The following is a 17,742-nucleotide window of genomic DNA, read 5'->3' on the forward strand; positions in this document are numbered from 1 at the left end:
AGAACTGCATTTAATAGAAAACCGTAAAGATTCGGAATGAATAATATCAAATTCTGAGAACTCTGAGATTGCCTCCCATCATTTTCTGTTTGGAACATTTCTTTTGGAAAACCTGCATTAAAAGTTTGTTATAAAAAATTCTTTGAAATCATTTTTTTGGAGAAAATCAAAAATATGAAAAAACCGGTATCGTTAATGACTTTAAAAAAAAATACTACTGTGGCAATTTTTTAATTTTGTTCTTTTTTTGAAAATTTTAACTCTTCGATGTTTTATTTAAGAATAAAATGATATCTATTAATAAAAAACAACAAAAAACTCAAGAGATTTTTTTTTCTGCTCATTTTACAGTGATTAGGCCTGGATGACAAATCAAAAAGGGCAGTATAAATACTTTTTACAACAGAAATAACATCTTGGAAAGCGATAACCAAAACACTAGAAAACTGAAGAGTTAAGTCAATTGTTATAATGACATAAAGTTCTGTGGTGGGATTGGTTGAGTGTTGTCAGAGATTTATCTTTAAGATTTTCTTTGGGATTGAACGTTATCGAAGACTGGAAGTAAATGCACTTATAGAAAAACATCAAATTTTTAGTTTTCTATTTCGTTGAAGAAGCAATCTATTTTCTTGAAACTTGGTGAGTCTTTAGAGCTTATAATAAAGTTAACACATCAACCGAATGCCCGTTTTCAAAAAAGATACAAAAATTATACCCAGGTGCCGAAGAAAATTCATTACGACTTTTCGGAATTGTACAATCAGCTAGGTTAAAATCAAACTATTTTCTGGCAATTTTAGATTGTTGTACAAATGGTAAGAGGAAAAAATAATCCACCTAGATTATAATCTAAAGAATTGTTCCAAAATACCCTAACGAACAGCTGGCAATAGACAAACGAATTTAATTTTTATAATTTTTGGGACATTTGGGACAACGTAATTACTCATTTACTTCAATACAATCTTAATATGTAAATATTTTTTTATTCCTATTTAAAAGGTCATTAATACTTCTTATCTTTTCAATAAAAAAAAAAAAACATTAAACAAAAACAAAAAAAATATTTTTTTTGGAAACCACTGTGTTAATTTTTTTTAATGATATTCTCAAATGATATTTATTTATAGCTCCGAATTATAATCAGTGATGATTCACATTTGACAAAATAAAAAGACAAATACAGTATATTTATTAAATTTGAATAAATAATACACATAAATACAATGTTGAACGATAACAAAATTTCAATATAATATAATTTTTGTTTTTGTTCCAACATACGTATCTCTTAGTCATTTTTTTAAATTAAAATTTTGTTATTTTTGTTTGGTTCATTGATTTAATAGAAGTCATCTCGGGTCATGGTCTCCCAACCATGAAGTATTCATCATTTAATGCATACTGTGTTGTTTCTAATTGATAGATCATGTATTTAAAAATTACTTCCATAAAAATTACTTCATATTTATTAAGAGCGTTTTTGTGGGGGAGTACACAATTTTAAGATAAAAATTTAGGTATTTTATATGTACACAGCTGTTTCTAAGCTATCTTGAAAGCTTAAACATTAAAATAACATTTATTATGGTATAATTTTGGTCTTTCAAAGATTAAGATAAGTAGATTCAGATGCAAACATGCGAAAACCCCGAAGCTAGCATTAAATACTACAACATTCTTATGAAAAATGTTGGTAAAGTAAATAAAAGTAATAATAAGGAAATACTCTCAGCAACTGGTTCAAGTGCTCCTAACATCTCTATAATTATTCATTCTTTTACTGTATTTTGTTGCATAACATAGTTTTTTTAATTTTTTTTTCTGTGGAATTTAAGTATTCAATTTTATATCTTCTAAAACTCACCTCAAAATCAGGACCTGGATATGAGATGTTCTTTAACTTTTCAATTTCATCTTTGTACTTTCTGCAAGAGAATATGAGAAACATTAAACAAAAGTTTCAAACTTAAGCTGTTTTAACTAACTCACCTATTTAACTCATCAGTTTTGCGGCGTTTTTCAGTCTCCTTATCTAATTTTTTCCTCCAAGATTCATCACGTTCGGCAATTATTTCAAGGCAGTGTTGAAGTGTGGTTATAACACCAGCTGTTGTAGCACGAAATGTTATTGATTCACCCTAAAACATATAAAAAAAACAATGAATTTGTACCACAAATTAATGATATTGTTTTTCTTCTTACTTTAAAATCTATTGGTTTTAATCCATCGCCAAGATCAAGTGGTTTTCCTGTTGCTTTATTTATATCAGCACATGCATCAAAATATCTTCAAAAAAGAAATCCGTTATATATAAACAAGAGTTATTTAAATTTTTAAAGAAAATCATTTATACCTTTGCAATGTTTCAATTTGCCCAAAAAGAATATCTTTGAATGTTTCAATTTCACCAACTTTTTCTTTAAGATTTCTTTGTGTTTTCTTCAAGCTACTACCACTGGCAGCTGATAATGTATTTGATTGTAAGGACATTGTACTTCCATGACGTCGCAATGATTGTGTATCTGTGCTAGTTGATTCTTCTTTATATAATTGCAAAACTTCAACCCAATGCATACGATCATCTGGATTCTCAGCACGAAGACACCAATTATTGTAATTGTTTACCATTACATCGAAACGTAACTCATCGGATTCATAGGTCTGAAAAAGAAGTACAAATGCGTTTTGAAAACTAATAGAAAATCAAAAACAGCTTTGTTTAATGAGCTCGTCTGAAACTTTTCAGAATAGGACTTTTTGCACTTGGAAAATAGGTCAAAACAGGTTTGTGAAAAGTGTTAAATATGTTTGAGGTTATTTTATAATATTTCTCACAATACTGTTTTGTTCTGACTTGGGGCCGAATCGGCTAAGGTGATATTTCAACTAACAAATATCATCTTTGCGGATTCGACACCTGTTCTATTGTGGTCTGCCATTTTTTTTACTAAACAAAGCCTTAGATAGATTATCCAAACTCTTTCTCAAAATGTTGTTTTTCAAGCAACAGTTTTACATCTATTTCAATGGCAAATACCGAAAAAGTAGATTTCTTATGGTAATTCTTTGCTGTATCTCCAATGAGGTTTTTGTGGAGTTTATATTTATCCTATATGATAGACGTCCTTCAATGTGTAGAAATTGCTGCAGTAAATTTGTAAGTCCTTTGTTGGCCCTTTCAAAAGTATGCACGTTCAAGGCAATGCAATCGTCTTTTAAATCGATTAGACCTAATCGACCAGGTTGGGGGTTCAATCAACTGCCAGCTCCAGGTTGCTTGATAATAATTAATCTAGGAAACCTATTGCAAATATTTACCAATATAAAATTAATCAAGCGGTACCATATAAAAAACAACAACGATCGGACTATTGGCTCTTAGTTTTGTATTTTAACCCTTTTTCACGCTTATTAGAAATGGCACCCAACTCTTAATTGTAGCAAAATCTATCAATTAAAAGATATTAGCCTCGGCGGAATCACTGAAAATATGTCGTGATGTCTCAGGTCAATAGCTTGGTTTAATAAGCCTATTTTGGATCAGTACAGTTCAAAATTTTCTGTACTGACTTTTCAGTAAAACTGATTAGAACTTTTTGTTTTTATCTGTTCTACCTTTTTCTCAACAAAGCTTATATAGCTTGACATTTATTTTTTTAAATATAACGACTGAAACATTTGTATGTAAATAAAAGATTACTTAACATTTCGACAGTATCATATTTAAAGCTTTATAAAAGCAAAATTGTTATTTGGCAACTTAAAACTGTATTAAATTTGCTCAGTCCTTTGCAATCTTCCGATTTCATTCAAGGTTCATATTCCTGATTTTCTCCGTAATTTCTGTTCTTGTTCCAAAATAACTTAATGTTTTAAATGTGTCAGAAAAATGCAAGCACACTTTTAAAAAATATAGCTTTTTTTTGAAGAAATCTGTTCTTTCTAAAAAGGCCGAAGGCACAGTGACAATATTATTCAACATAGTTGAATCTATTTTTTTCTTTAGGAAAAAAATCATAAAGAACAAAAAAAGGGCATAATTTTCATTAACTTCAAAAGAGCATGACACTAAATACCTTATTATTAGACCTATGTATAAAGTACATAACAGTATGCATAAGACACTTCTTACAATATTGAGAGCAATGATAATGAGCGCCAAATCTTAAAAAGAATACAAAATATTTAAACAAAAATGTATATTCTATTTTTTCTATTTGTTCCATTTATGATGCCAACTAAATGCTGATGTCCCGGTATAAGAGCAATAAAGTTATTTTTTCCAAAACGATGTAAAGATTTGTTTCAATGTTCGTTTTACTTAAGCCTAAATATTTCTTTCTTCGCTATCGTATCGGGTATTGTTCCCGTCAGGCATAGAGGCAAAATTAAATCTTCTAAGTCTTTTTTTATATTCTACACGCACTACACGAAAATGTGTTTTCATTCTACAGAAATTTGTTAACTAATATCGAGTATGGAGTTTTTCATTTTCCTCGATGCAAGTGCCACTTATTTAGTAAGTAGCATTGTATTCTAGAAGCATTAAATTCTACCCCATTTCTTATTCTCCATTAGACAATGCTGTCGAGATCAGAATTTAAATAGCTTACAATACTTTTTACGTTGAAGTTCTACTTACGAAGTTTGTATGTGAATTCTCAAACAAATTTGAAAAAAAAATGAAAGTACATACTATCATTAGCAAAACAGTTAAGTGGATTAGAAGTTTCAGAAAGCTACCTAATCATTAATAAAAATGAGGAAGAGAGAAGGAAACCCCGGGGCACATCAGCGATAATTTTATGGATATTAGACTTAAATCCTTGCAATACAACTTGTCCGAAAGGAAATTTATAATTCAACGAGGAAGAAACTCATCCATGCCAAATGCATGCATTTTCGATTTTCACCAAGACGATGTTCTACTGTTTGGTGATGTATACCAAAGTCGTACTGCCGCACAGTGGTCGATTTTGAGTCACTAGGTGGACTTAATTCTTTTGTATGTCTTATTGGCTTTGAATATTATTTTTAATGTGATAACGTTTTACAAATCGATGAACCCTGGTCTCCCGTTCTTCCCGTGCCTGTTAGCAGTTTTTTCACCTTAGCTGCTATATTCTACAGCTTTAACTATTACACTGGTTTACAAGGGTTTTGTTGCCGAAAAATATACTTTTCTGAAGGTTTTCGGTGTCCTGAACTCGAATCCAAATTTAAAAAAAAATGAATCAGCTCCCGTTTTTGAAATATTACCGTTAGAAGATGCAAAAAAACGTTTTTTTGGGTACTTCGGACCTTATTCTTTTATATAAGGAAAATTGTTTGAACATATTTAGTAACGGTTTCTATAAGAACTGTTTTCCATCCTTGAATGCCTGTTTAAATCTTTCTGATGTCTTTTTTATTGCCCGAGATATCTTTAATTGGAAAAAATATTTCTTTTTCCCAAATTTTTGACCGTTTTCGAGCCCTTTTGACCATTTTTTATTTATATCTTTTTCATTTTTATCAAATTAACGTATTAATCAAATTAACAGCAAATATAAATAAAAGCCAGGACTATATTTGTGCAAAATTTCAATCATTTTCATAGTCACATTTTTGAGATAACGGTAAAAAGATGGTCTTTTTTTTGACACGTAATATCTTTTTACATAGAGTATTTATTAATTTGATTTATTTTTATTTTGAAAAAAGATAATATAACCTTTCATTTCATATATCACACATAACAGTTTATGCTCTACAAGCTAGATAATCTTGAACAATGTCCTTCCGTTAAAAAAAATGGTCACCTTAAAAAGAGCGGATTGGTACCTAAAAGTGACGAAAAAAATAGTTTGCGGCGGTTTTCGGCACTTAATTTTAGCATCAAATTAAAGGTAATGATTCAAACTACGAAATATAAAAAATTCACGATGGCACTCTTCGGCACTTTTTTTTAATCGTCCAATAAGTAAAAAACAAACATCTGAAAACTATCAACAAAAATGCCTTACAACATTCAGTTAATAGAAATAGAATCCGACTTTTTTTTACAAAAAAACAAACTGAATTTAAAAATACATACCACTAGCATTTTCTGACATTTTTTTGTTCAACTCAATTACTCACTTTTATCATAAACTATCACTTTGTAAACACTTGTTAACTCTCGGACGTTAAAATAGAGAGTGAGCAAATCATGAATGATTACATTGAGATGCTTCCCATGAATAAAATAACGGAATCAAAAAATTATTTTTGTTGTTTTTTTTTTTGTTTAAGAATATTTACTTTCGGCCTAACGGTATTTTTTATGTTGACAACAACTTTTTTTTCGACTTTTGACCAGCTACGATGTACTGAATCGACCAGTGTGTGCCGGTCATAAAAAATATTCCGTTCTTCAAGATGTTTCTTGAACTGAAAACTAATCAACGTTTCCCTTGGAAGAAGGGACACAATTGCAATCGGTCAATAGTTGGAAGATGAAGAAGATTCCCCTTTTTTAAGGGATAGACTGGATAAATGCTATTTTCCATACACTGGGAAAGAGATCAGTCGAATAGGACAGATAAAAAGACTATGCAGTATTTTTTCCATCGTGAAAGAACATCTCCTCACAACGATACTATCCGCTCTGGCGGATTTGTGTATGTCAAGGTCTTTTAAGACTCTTGTCACTGTACGAGTTTGAAAGAAAATTCGTTTAATAAAATCATGCATGCTCTGATATATGGAGGAGTTCTGACACAAGTGGGCGGAGTAGAGTTGGCAGCAAACTGCTTATGAGCGGATTTGTTTCTATGAAAGAAAAAAAAAACAAAAGACATTTCCGAAATAATCTTTTACGAAATCCTCGCTTAAAACCGATGAGAAGAAGATCTTTGCTGCAAGTGGGTAAACAATGCCTACACGACATCACTTCCAGAAAAAGACTAGCTTTGATAAGATTATGGAAGGTCTTAATCAGGTCAAAACGCTTTGAAATAATTAAACAACTACAAAAACCTATCGATTTAAAAAGTCAATTACAAGTTCCTTTGATAAATTCGATTGTGTAAACCAAATCTAATTAAGACATTAACATTTTATAAAACCAACTTCAAAGGAATTTATACATCATCACCCTAAACCTTCATGTATTCAAATCTTCTTGTTTTATGTTCTTCTTTTACAAGCCAAGAAGAACCAAACCCCTTTTAATTAAAAACATAGTTCTTCCTTCACGTTGTTGAATCTATTTAATTCTGCATAACAATGAGTTCAATTAAAATGAAGTAGGTACCTATTCTCTTGCACTACCACCAACCGACCGCCCGTCCGTCACCACCGACCATCAACCAAAGAGGTCACTTGAATGATTATAAGTTCAATTGATTTACTTCCGGTTAATAATTGTAACTAAACTTTCTTCTGTCTATCAATGAATTCTTTCTTTAATAAAAAAGAGAATTCCAACTAAAAAAAAAAAACTGCGCAAAAAAACTTGAATAAGATTCATTAAAAAAATATGACCAAGAAATTAATTGAAAATAAAACAATAAATGCATTCTATTGACAAGACAAAAAAAAAATACCTTAATTGTAGCTTTGCTAAGACTTATAGCTCCACGACATCCAAAATCGCTTTCTGTTTCGCTTTTGTAATATGACAATGTTCCATCCTTTAAAACAATATATCTTGGTTGCCAACCATAAATGTAATTCGTCCATTTACTTAAATAGCCTCGCAATTCAACTGTATTATCGAGGAATTCTTGATCCGATTCTTCACTGGCCGAATTGTTTCCTTCGATTGTGGAAGTTAAAACATTGCTGTGGCTATTTGTTGTTGTGGAGCTTGTGTCGTCCATGATTGAAGCACTTTAAACCTTTTTTTTTTATTTGACGATCGAAGGAGTCTCTTTTTTTATGTGTTTTTGATTGAGTTTTTTTGGCTAACGAATAAAATGACCTCACTGTGGTCACAAATGTTTAGTCATTTGATTTTTTTTGATTGCAACTGGAGCGAGCGCAGTCTTTTTTTTTTTTTTTGTCTTTTTATATTTTATTGATATCTAATTAGCGTTTGAGAATATTTGTGCGTGAATTAAAAAAAATTGTGAGGAGTTTTTTTTTGTTCTTTAAAATTTTCTCCTGATTGTCTTCACACTTGACTTTGAATTGGGAATTTATAAAGATAAAAGAAAAGTAAAAAACACTTGAAATGATAAATTTTTCTACAAATAATAAAGATGTACACGATTTTACAGTTGATTTTTTTTTTTTAAAGTATTTTTGTGGAAAACAAAAAAAAATAAAATTATATTATTCCTTCTTCTTCTTCGTTTACAACCTTCAAAACGCGAAAGCTGTCAATTTATTTTCATTTTTTTTTTGTTGTTTTGGTTTTTTGCACACGGCAAAATGTCAAATAAAAACAGTGTAGGCAACATGAGGATATTAAATAGAATGAGATTATTGTGAATTACAATGGTTGGTGTAGTTGCTAGAGAAGATAGCTTATTGTGAATAACGGAAGTAGACATTAGCTGCGTTCCTTTGGAAATATTTATCTACTTTTTAGTACTTAAAGCTGCTTTGAACTACTTTTTCAGTATAGCAAAGTAGATCAAAGTAGTTTTAAGTACTAAAAAGTAGATAAATATTTCCAAAGGAACGCAGCTATTTTTTTGTGTTTAAACTTAGCCCCGTTCCATTGGAGGTGGTAGTTTACTCATGAGTAGATCTAGTACTAGAATTAACACATGATCTTCTACTCGAGGAGATAGGAATGTGTAGTTGTTGTACTAGTTTTCTACTCACGAGAAAACTACCACCTCCAATGGAACAGGGCTTTTATCGTTATACTAGCCCTCCCAACTAACAATTTTGCTTCTATAAAGCTTTATAGATGCTACCGTTGCTTCTATAAAGCTTTATAGAAGCAAAATTGTTTGTAGGGCTGTTCCATTGGAGGTGGTAGTTTACTACTAGTAGATGTTTTGGTTAATCTAGTGCTATCATCTACTCATGCTCTTCTTCCCGAGTAGATACGATTTGTATTGAATTCGTTAAAAGTGCGTTCCATTGAAAATCGCTAGTAAACTACTAGTAGTACTTTGCCACCTCCCAATGGAACAGGGCTACTAGCTGTGTTCCTTTGGCCTAAAGTATCTACTTCTAAGTATCTACTTCTCGTTAGCTGCGTTCCTTTGGAAATATTTATCTACTGCTTAGTACTTAAAACTACTTTGAACTACTTTTGCTATACTGAAAAAGTAGTTCAAAGCAGCTTTAAGTACTAAGCAGTAGATAAAATATTTCCAAAGGAACGCAGCTGTTGTATTCAACTCCATTTCTTCTAAAGAAAAAATATCTTTGAATGGATTCAGAAAGTACTAAAAAGTACTTTGCTGAGCCCAAAGGAACACAGCTACTACTTCAATTTTAAACCTTTGAGTAGAATGATGAGCGGTTAGACAAATTTAAACGAAATTGTTAGATGGTTGATATTGATTTTATTTTATTTTTAAGAGCTCTTAATTTTGTGTTAAGCCTAGTACGCAGCTGAAGCGAAACGAAATTTTCCATACAAAAATAGCACAGCGAAATCTTGAACGAAATTTAATTTTTTTGATTTTGTTTTAAAACGTATGCCGACTTTTCACATGTCGATTTTTTCCGTGCGGTGGCGAAGCTTTTCGGTGTAAAGTCGACTGGTCTGAACGTAAGCCTCAGGTGAATAAAGTGACAATCCCCATATTTGTTTTTTTTTTTTTATTATTTTGACTTTGATATAATACTTGATGGTATTTTTTCGTTAATATCCCAACTAACAATTTCGATGTTATAACGATGGTGAGAAGCTTTTTGTCATCACTAATTTCACACCTAAAAGACTCATATAACCCTGTTTATCATCAAAAAGGCCCCCTTTTTTTACTCCTATTAAACCTATAAGAAGTACGATGAAATACTCCTGTAAAGTTTTTCATCAGTAGCCGAATGTGGTATTCGATCCTATAAATGTGCGAAGAAGTACACTGTAAGACTACTGTAAGGTTTCTCATCAGTAGCCGAAAGTGGTATTCGATCCTATAAGCCTACCACAGAATTCTTATTGGAAGCATAATAGGGCTATTCAATACTCACCAGGAGGGAGGAAAAAAATAAAACCAAATAAAATAAATAACGAGAAATTATTTATACAATTTTTTATTTCAATTTTTATAAACAAATACATTTCAAATTTACCCGAAAAGTACATCCTTGACCTGGTTCCTTGTCCAAAATAATTTTCGAACAGAATCACACACAACGAGCTGCCACCTGCCAATTACCTTCTTATTCAAGCGCAGCAACCAGCCAATGTATGCCAGTGTTTATACGCACCGAACTATCCAACTGAGTGTTGTACGAAGCTTCCAAGAAAAAAAAGTCCAACAGCAAACGAATGTTTGATGAGTGTAGTCGGCCATGCTCTATAAAATTCCAAAAGCTGAACACTGAAATTAAAAAATAAAATGTTAAAAGGCAATAAAACTAAGGAGAACCATTCAACTTACTTTGGCAAGATTATGAGGATTGCTGCCAACAAGAAAATTAAACTTCCGACGCAAAGCGAGCTTCTTCAAATCTTCTTTCAGTCTGTCGGGCAGCCAACCATGTTTCATGAGCTCGGTTTTCTATAGAACCGATTTGCGCTTTATGGGCATCAAGTTTCGCTTCAATTTTTGCCCTTTATGACTCGTTTTGTGATATTTTTTTACTTCAATGTCTGGATTTTTTCCTGCATATTTGTTAGCCTATCAACATTACTGGTTGTTTCTCCTTGTTGGTGCAGCCACATCGTTTCCTTCGATCTAAGTTTGTTTTTTGACGTTGAATATATAAAAGTTCTGTTTTTATACATAAGCAACATCTAATATTTGAGATACTTTAATTTAGAATCTCTCTTTAGTTTTTTAAAAAACTTCCAATGCCTTGAACAAATTTATCAGTTAATTCAATTACAAAGAAATAAAACATTTTAAACCTCAAACTTAGCCAAACTGGTTTGCATTTTCTATGCTCTTCATCACACTTAGTTCGAAGGCCCATAACATCAGCCTGCAGACGTTTTATTTCAGCATTTTACCTTCAAGGGATTTCGCTATGTCCAAAACCGAACTCATAGTCTAAGAGCCCACCCACAGCAAATTTTGGTAGTAGAGGTATAACAAAAATGTGATTATGCAGTTTTATAGCCTTATGCGTTCTTATAACGAATTCAAAAGTCTGGCAGCTTTAAATCAAGGCTTTGTATTGTTTTCAGGGGGTTGAAAAATGTGAGTTTTCCAATTCATATAAGTAGGCTAAATTCACACTATTTTATATTCTTTAATAGAGCAACTGAGGCTCTGTCATTTTCCCTAAGCCTGAAGACATCAATCTTGACGATGCGATTAATAGAACTCAAGATATAAGCTTTTAAAGCGGCTTTGTTTTGGAGAATTTTCTGTTTAATTTTTTGTTTGTTATTTTGAACTCAAAACTCTCCACGAAGAGAGTTGATATGGTTAGTTAAAAAAAAACTTTTATCTTGATTTCATCGTATCACCGAGATTGAGGTATTGAGGCTTAGGGAAAATGACAGAGAGCATCATTCCTTATATTCAGAATGTGAATTTTTGCTTCCTTAGCCTTCTCACATCAATTGGAAAACTCGCGTTGTTTAACCCCCCGAAAACCATATAAAGCCGTAATATAAAGGTGCCAGACTTTCGAATAGAAGGCATAAGGTTATAAAACTGCATACTCACATTTTGGTTATACCTCTCCACTCCCAAAATTTGCTGGGGACTCTCGGTCTATCAGCCTTCATTTCATCTAATTTCGATTTGAGAAAAATTTTTTTTTTGGTCATCGTTGTTTTGTGGAAGTGATGCAGTTTCTCCAATGAATTTTGCATTTTGTTCAGCTAGCATAACCTGAATTTCACGACTTTTATCAGCTTCAAAGAGCATTTATCTCTAAGATTGTGTCTAAAAACAAAATAAGAAATGAATTAAAATAAGAACTGAATTCTAAACAAAGATGGTTCTTTCAGAGTTATACGATTGGGGATCTTATTTCTCAGAAAGACAACCAATTTACTTACACTGTTCATTTAGTTGCTTTTGGAGTTCATCTACACTGCTTATAATAGAATCATCTCCACTTTGATTGTTAAGAAGTTCGGATATAATCTTATTCAATTATAAACCTGCTTCAGCTGCATTTTACAATTCCATTAAAAAAAAATAAAAACAAAAATTATAACCCATCAGAATTCCGACTTAATTTTAAAACATTCTTACCCTTTCAAACAATTTGATCCTCTAGGTTCAAGCTTAGCTTTGTGCGAGATCAGTAAGCTTCGCTCGACAATATTTATTTTAGCAATAGAATAAATTGGATCTCCTTGCGACATTGTGAAAGACAGTAGTAGCCAAATATATAAGTTGCTGATATTAACATATTACAGAGTACATCAAATAGTTCGACAATTCTTGGGGATACATTTTCAAAGAAATTCGTTTCTACTTGATGTATAAAGCTTTGAAGTGGCTCACTTGATCCACAATTAATTTCTTTTTGGCAAAACTCTTCTTGGTTTTGCTTCAAAAGGTTTTCTTGTTGCGGCACGATGTTGTTGCATTATTGCATATTCCATGATAATATGCCCCATGGAGGTTGATACCCACCGTGACCGTAGCCTCAGGGCGGTCAAAACCAAATGGCGGTGGTTTGAAGTTTGGCGGATGCATTCCCTGGTAGTTTGGAGAAGGCTGCTGATGCTGTGGATGTGGTTGGGAATGTTGTGGAGGAATCATCTGAGAAGGTGACTGATGGTGCGGTTGCTGAGGTGGATGTTTCTGCTGTGGCGGAAGTTTTTGCTGATGTTGTGGAGGCAGTTGTTGCTGCTTTTGTTGCTATGTAGTAAATGACTGAAAAACATTTTAGAAGATTGAAATAAGTTAGGAAAACTCGTACGTATAAAAATATGAATTAATAATTTTTGTGCTCAAAACAGTACTTACTTTATAATCAGTTTAATCTTAATCATCAATTAAACCCAGAGTTCACTTTGGTGCGATAGAATAGTATACAAGAATACAAGATTTTGTGCAACATTATTTAAACTATCCTGTAACCTCAGCGTGGACAATATTTCTTCTACATCCGTTGAGTGGATAGTATGTACTAATTATATCAGTTAAAGCATTAGGTACCACCCAACGACACTTGTAATATTTTTGTTAGTATCGAATCACGATGACATATTTAGCTTCACCAAGGTGCTTTATTACTCGACTGAGAAAAAGTAGACTTTTATTAATATAGCCACCTTCTTTCAAACAAGGACCTGTGGATCCTGTTTGATCTGCTCTCTCACAGCCATCTACATCAACAAGATTCAAAATACTTATTTGTACAGAATCTTTATCAGTTTGATCAATTTTTCGGGATTCTATAATCTGTAAAAAAAAAAACCAATTGAATAAGATTAGTATTAAGAAAATCAAAATAATGAAAAAAACTTACAATTCGAAAAATAGCATGCGATCGACTGGAGCGTTCATTCATATGCGTTTCAAGCAACTATTCTTCTGTGTGTGCTACCTTCACGTAAGTACACGAGCAAATCTTGCTCACATCATGCTATGATATTTGCAATTGACTGCAACTTCACAATTTGAGGTTTCATGAATTTGAAGATCTGTATTGGATTTATTTAGAAGAATTTTTTCATTGTAGATTTCTATGTAGCTATAACTCTGAAATATAAAACAAAATTTAATGGTTGCATTAATGTCTTTGAAAAGGGCTTTTAGAAAAAAGGAAAGCAAGTAGTTAGGTGTTCATGTTTCAATATCAAGAGTCTACAATATTTTGGAACGAATGCTGCGAAAAGAACTTATTGATGGATGAATTTAGGAAACTTGAACAACACCTTCATTATATACTTTCTCCAAATAGATATCATTTAGGGCCAATTTGTTCACAGTCGATTATCTTTTAATCAAGGATTATTCCATAGAAAAATTCTTGATTAAAAGATAATCGAGTGTTAACAAACCGTCCCTTTAACTTGAAAAACGTGATATGCGATATTTATCATAAAAGATGGCAACATGACCATTACGTCAATAAGAATTGCCTTTTTCTTGAAGATTTTTTTAGCAGCTAGGACCATGACACCTGGGTTTTGTTCATCGAACATCATTGGATAAGTTTTCTCTAAAAGGAACAATATGATTTATTTAATATTAAATATTCCATAGGCAAAGATGGTTGCGTTAAAAACCTTTTACACCAACAGGCACAATCTGTTTAGCAATTGTATCGAAGATAACTTGTTTGCTTACATTTTGATCGAGTATGTGATCTGAGGTGCGTTCTTTTTCTAACAATAGTTAACTATTGTTAACTATCGTTAACTTTTGTCGTTCCTAAACTACAAAATAGTTACGATTTGTAACTATTTGACAGATGAACATCGTTCCTAAACTCGTTTTGAAGTGTCAAATAGTTACAAATCGTAACTATTTCCAACTCACCTCCATGATATGAGTTGAACATTCATGAGGTTGTTGATGTGTCAAAGTGGATGTTTTGTTTACAAAACGAACACAAAGATTTTTTTTCTTTTGGAAATAAGCGGAAAAAATGAAAATAAAAAGAGGGTTTTGTAATTTTTTGATGAAAGATAATTTATTTTGAATAAAAAACAAAATTTTTTGTTATAATAATGGAAATAAAAGTATTCTCAAAAGAAATTTAGCTGGTGGTTTGACAGTCTAACAATCTCTAACAATAAATCGTTCCTAAATGATTTGTAAAAAATCCAACGATTTCTAACAATGACACTTCAACAATAATTTTTGACATAACAACGATCGTTGACTATTGTTAGAAAAAGAACGCACCTCTGAAAAACAAGAGGGTGAATGTGTATAATACTTTATTAGAAATTGTTCTTACCAAAGTAAAAAGGCTCTGGACCACCTCCATCGACATTGAATTTCCCATTTGCTGGCTTGGTTGGGGGTCAATTGGACGAATTTTAATAGCAACTTAATGTTGCTTGCAATCATGGTATAATAATGGATAAATATAATTATACCATAGCTTGCAGTTATGTTTTATTTAATTTGTTATGAAATGAAGTCATATACAATATATAAATGAAGTTTCTCAAATTCATATTTAATGGGTGCCTTCAATCACCTATCGGAGGTGCGTTCTTTTTCGAACAATAGAAACAAACAAACAAAATATTGTCGAAATGTCATTGTTCAGAATTTTTTAGGTTTTTTAAAAAACATTTAAGGCTTGGCCACACCGGAGGGTACGCGGTAGAGGTACAGGTAACGGTACGGGTATTTGTATGGACAAAATTCCAAACTGACACATCAACGTTCGGGTGTGGAATTTTTTTAATACAAATATAGTTGCCGCTACCCGTACCGCTACCGCGTACCCTCCGGTGTGGCCAAGCCTTTAGGAACGATTTATTGTTAGATATTGTTAAATTGTCAAACCACCAACAATTTTTTTTTGAGAATACTTTTATTCAATATTAGTTTGTCAAAAAGCGGAGACCTTTCTGTCAGTTCGGCCTTTAATTAATATATTTGAATCACAGTAAACAGGAAATTTGTTTTTGTTTTAATTTATAAAATGTCATTTTAAATTGAAATTATTTGAAAAAATAACAAATTTTCTTTGTTCTTCTTGTCAGAAAATGGTCAAATTTTGGTTGTTTGCGTGGTTAATTCCGTTTTTGTGCGTTTTTCGTTGGTAGTTTAAAAATGAAGAAATTGAGAAGGTCTCAAATTTTGTCAAATTTAACTATCTAATTTTGATAACGCACCCACTAACAACTCAGAACTTAAGTTCAGGTGGACTGCGTTGAACGCGATGACTTGCTGCTAAGTGTATTGTGTTTTGTACCTAGTAATTGTTTTTCAAAGAGAAGTGAAAATATAAAATTAAATAAAATATATTTTCCATCATCTAAACAAAAATAAATATACTATTTAACAAAACTGCAATGTGTCTTATTTGAAGGTTGTTCTTTAGTTTTCTTCTGTGTTTTTGTTTTTAAGTTAAATTTTTAGTTCCAATGTTGTTTTGTTAATCGTTCAAAACATGACTAATAAGTCGACTAATAAATGAGTCCAAATAATAAAAATGAAAAAAGAAATTGGTTTCTTGCATTGTCTCGTCTTGAAAATAATAGGACAAAGTTGCAATAGGTCATACAAAAAATTAGAAATTCTTAGCCGCACCCTAGGGAACATTTACAAACATTGAGGCTTGACCACGTTTTCTGATTTCAAGTCGTCTCTTTGATTAAAGAAGAGGACATAAATAAAGGAAAGTATGCTGCAACTTGAAGATCGATTGCAAATCGGTGCTCCAAACCGTTAGGTTAGATCAAACACTCAAGTGAAAGATGATCTCTAATAAATCGAGGTGAGAAATTGGTAATATTGGACTTGGAAGCAAGCTGATTAGAAGATGCTATTGCATGCAACCCCACGCAATTGTTTTTTTTTTAACAGAGTTTCTGCTGTTGTTAATGAATTAAAAAAAATAAGTTATTCAGTACTGAGCATTGCAAGTAAATTATCTTTAGATGTAGCCTTTCAAAGAAGGAAAAAAAGGTGCGAGGTTTACCTGGGCCACTAGTTTTAAAAAGATACATTTTTTTTTTACTTTCAATACATTTTACTTACTCTAAAGTCTAAACTAGTTCTCAACAAAGATTAATATTGTGCAAGTGCTTCATTATGACTTCTTTTTCAATCTAGCATGTGCAATAACATGGCCTCCTGCAAAGAAAAAAAAAACATTCTTGTTAGTTCAAAGTATAGGTATAAACGAAATCTAATTCCTTGACTAACCTTTGCTGTTCCAGCAATAATTGTCGATTTCTTTCAATTTCTTTAGCACTGTCAAATATCTTATTTCTGGCTACTTTGTTTGAAATTGGTGCATCCGAGGTAACCTTTGAAAGTCTATCAATGTCATCGTGTGATGGTATTCTTCGTCCAGCAAATGAACCTCAAAATCATCACTACCAAGTGATAGATTAAAATTAACTCCCCTACCAGTGTGTGCCTGTACATCATTCATATTGTATTTGAGTTTCAATAATGAATCATCTTCTGCTTCTTTGTTCAATTGTCTAACAACTTGATCTTTAATTGATTCAATTGGCGACGAACCTTAAAGAGAGTTTCTAGGAGTTTGTATTGGCAGCAGTGGATCAATAATTAAATCACCATTAAAATCCTTCAAAGGTCGGTCCAAATGCTTTCATGAGCCTGCAACATGATATTCATGGCGCTTTTGTGTGCATTGAAATAGAAATTATTTAAATGGGTTGCACAAAATTTATGAAGAAAGCGATAACTTCGAGGAAATAAAAAAATTTTGTCTACCTATGAATGTTCCGCTATAAACTCAAACAGTAACTGTTTATTAAAAACCTATATATTGGCGTCCTAAAAAGAAAATTCTAGAAGCTGAGTATCAATCCTTCTATAAACCTTTCCAGATGCTACATTTTGTACACCTGTAAAGCTTTATAAGAATAAAATAGTTATCACGATAAGAAGCTTTTAATGACCTCTGTCGTGGATTCCTATAGGATTAAATGCTTCTCGACATCGTTATAGTGTGCTTATAGATAATTTTCTCATCACACCTATAATCCCACTATAAGATAC

General features: G+C 31.9%; 1 protein-coding gene across 2 annotated transcripts in view; it reads right to left on the reverse strand.

The window, feature by feature from the left end:
• The window catches only part of LOC129908282 (ceramide transfer protein), a 55,170-nt gene that overhangs the window by 28,620 nt on the left and 8,808 nt on the right, over nucleotides 1-17,742 (reverse strand). Inside the window, exons 1-5 of one of the 2 annotated variants that reach the window (XM_055984683.1) lie at nucleotides 7,576-8,183; nucleotides 2,361-2,668; nucleotides 2,209-2,293; nucleotides 1,996-2,144; nucleotides 1,871-1,931 (exon numbers count right to left, since the gene is read on the reverse strand). In XM_055984683.1, coding sequence (XP_055840658.1) covers nucleotides 1,871-1,931; nucleotides 1,996-2,144; nucleotides 2,209-2,293; nucleotides 2,361-2,668; nucleotides 7,576-7,851 — 879 coding nt within the window. In that variant the 5' untranslated portion in view covers nucleotides 7,852-8,183. Of the gene's footprint in view, nucleotides 1-1,870; nucleotides 1,932-1,995; nucleotides 2,145-2,208; nucleotides 2,294-2,360; nucleotides 2,669-7,575; nucleotides 8,184-17,742 lie in introns of those variants that run through there. The other variant, XM_055984684.1, reaches the window with a different exon arrangement.

Source organism: Episyrphus balteatus, chromosome 2 (assembly GCF_945859705.1).
Source record: "Episyrphus balteatus chromosome 2, idEpiBalt1.1, whole genome shotgun sequence".
NCBI classification, from domain to species: domain Eukaryota; kingdom Metazoa; phylum Arthropoda; class Insecta; order Diptera; family Syrphidae; genus Episyrphus; species Episyrphus balteatus.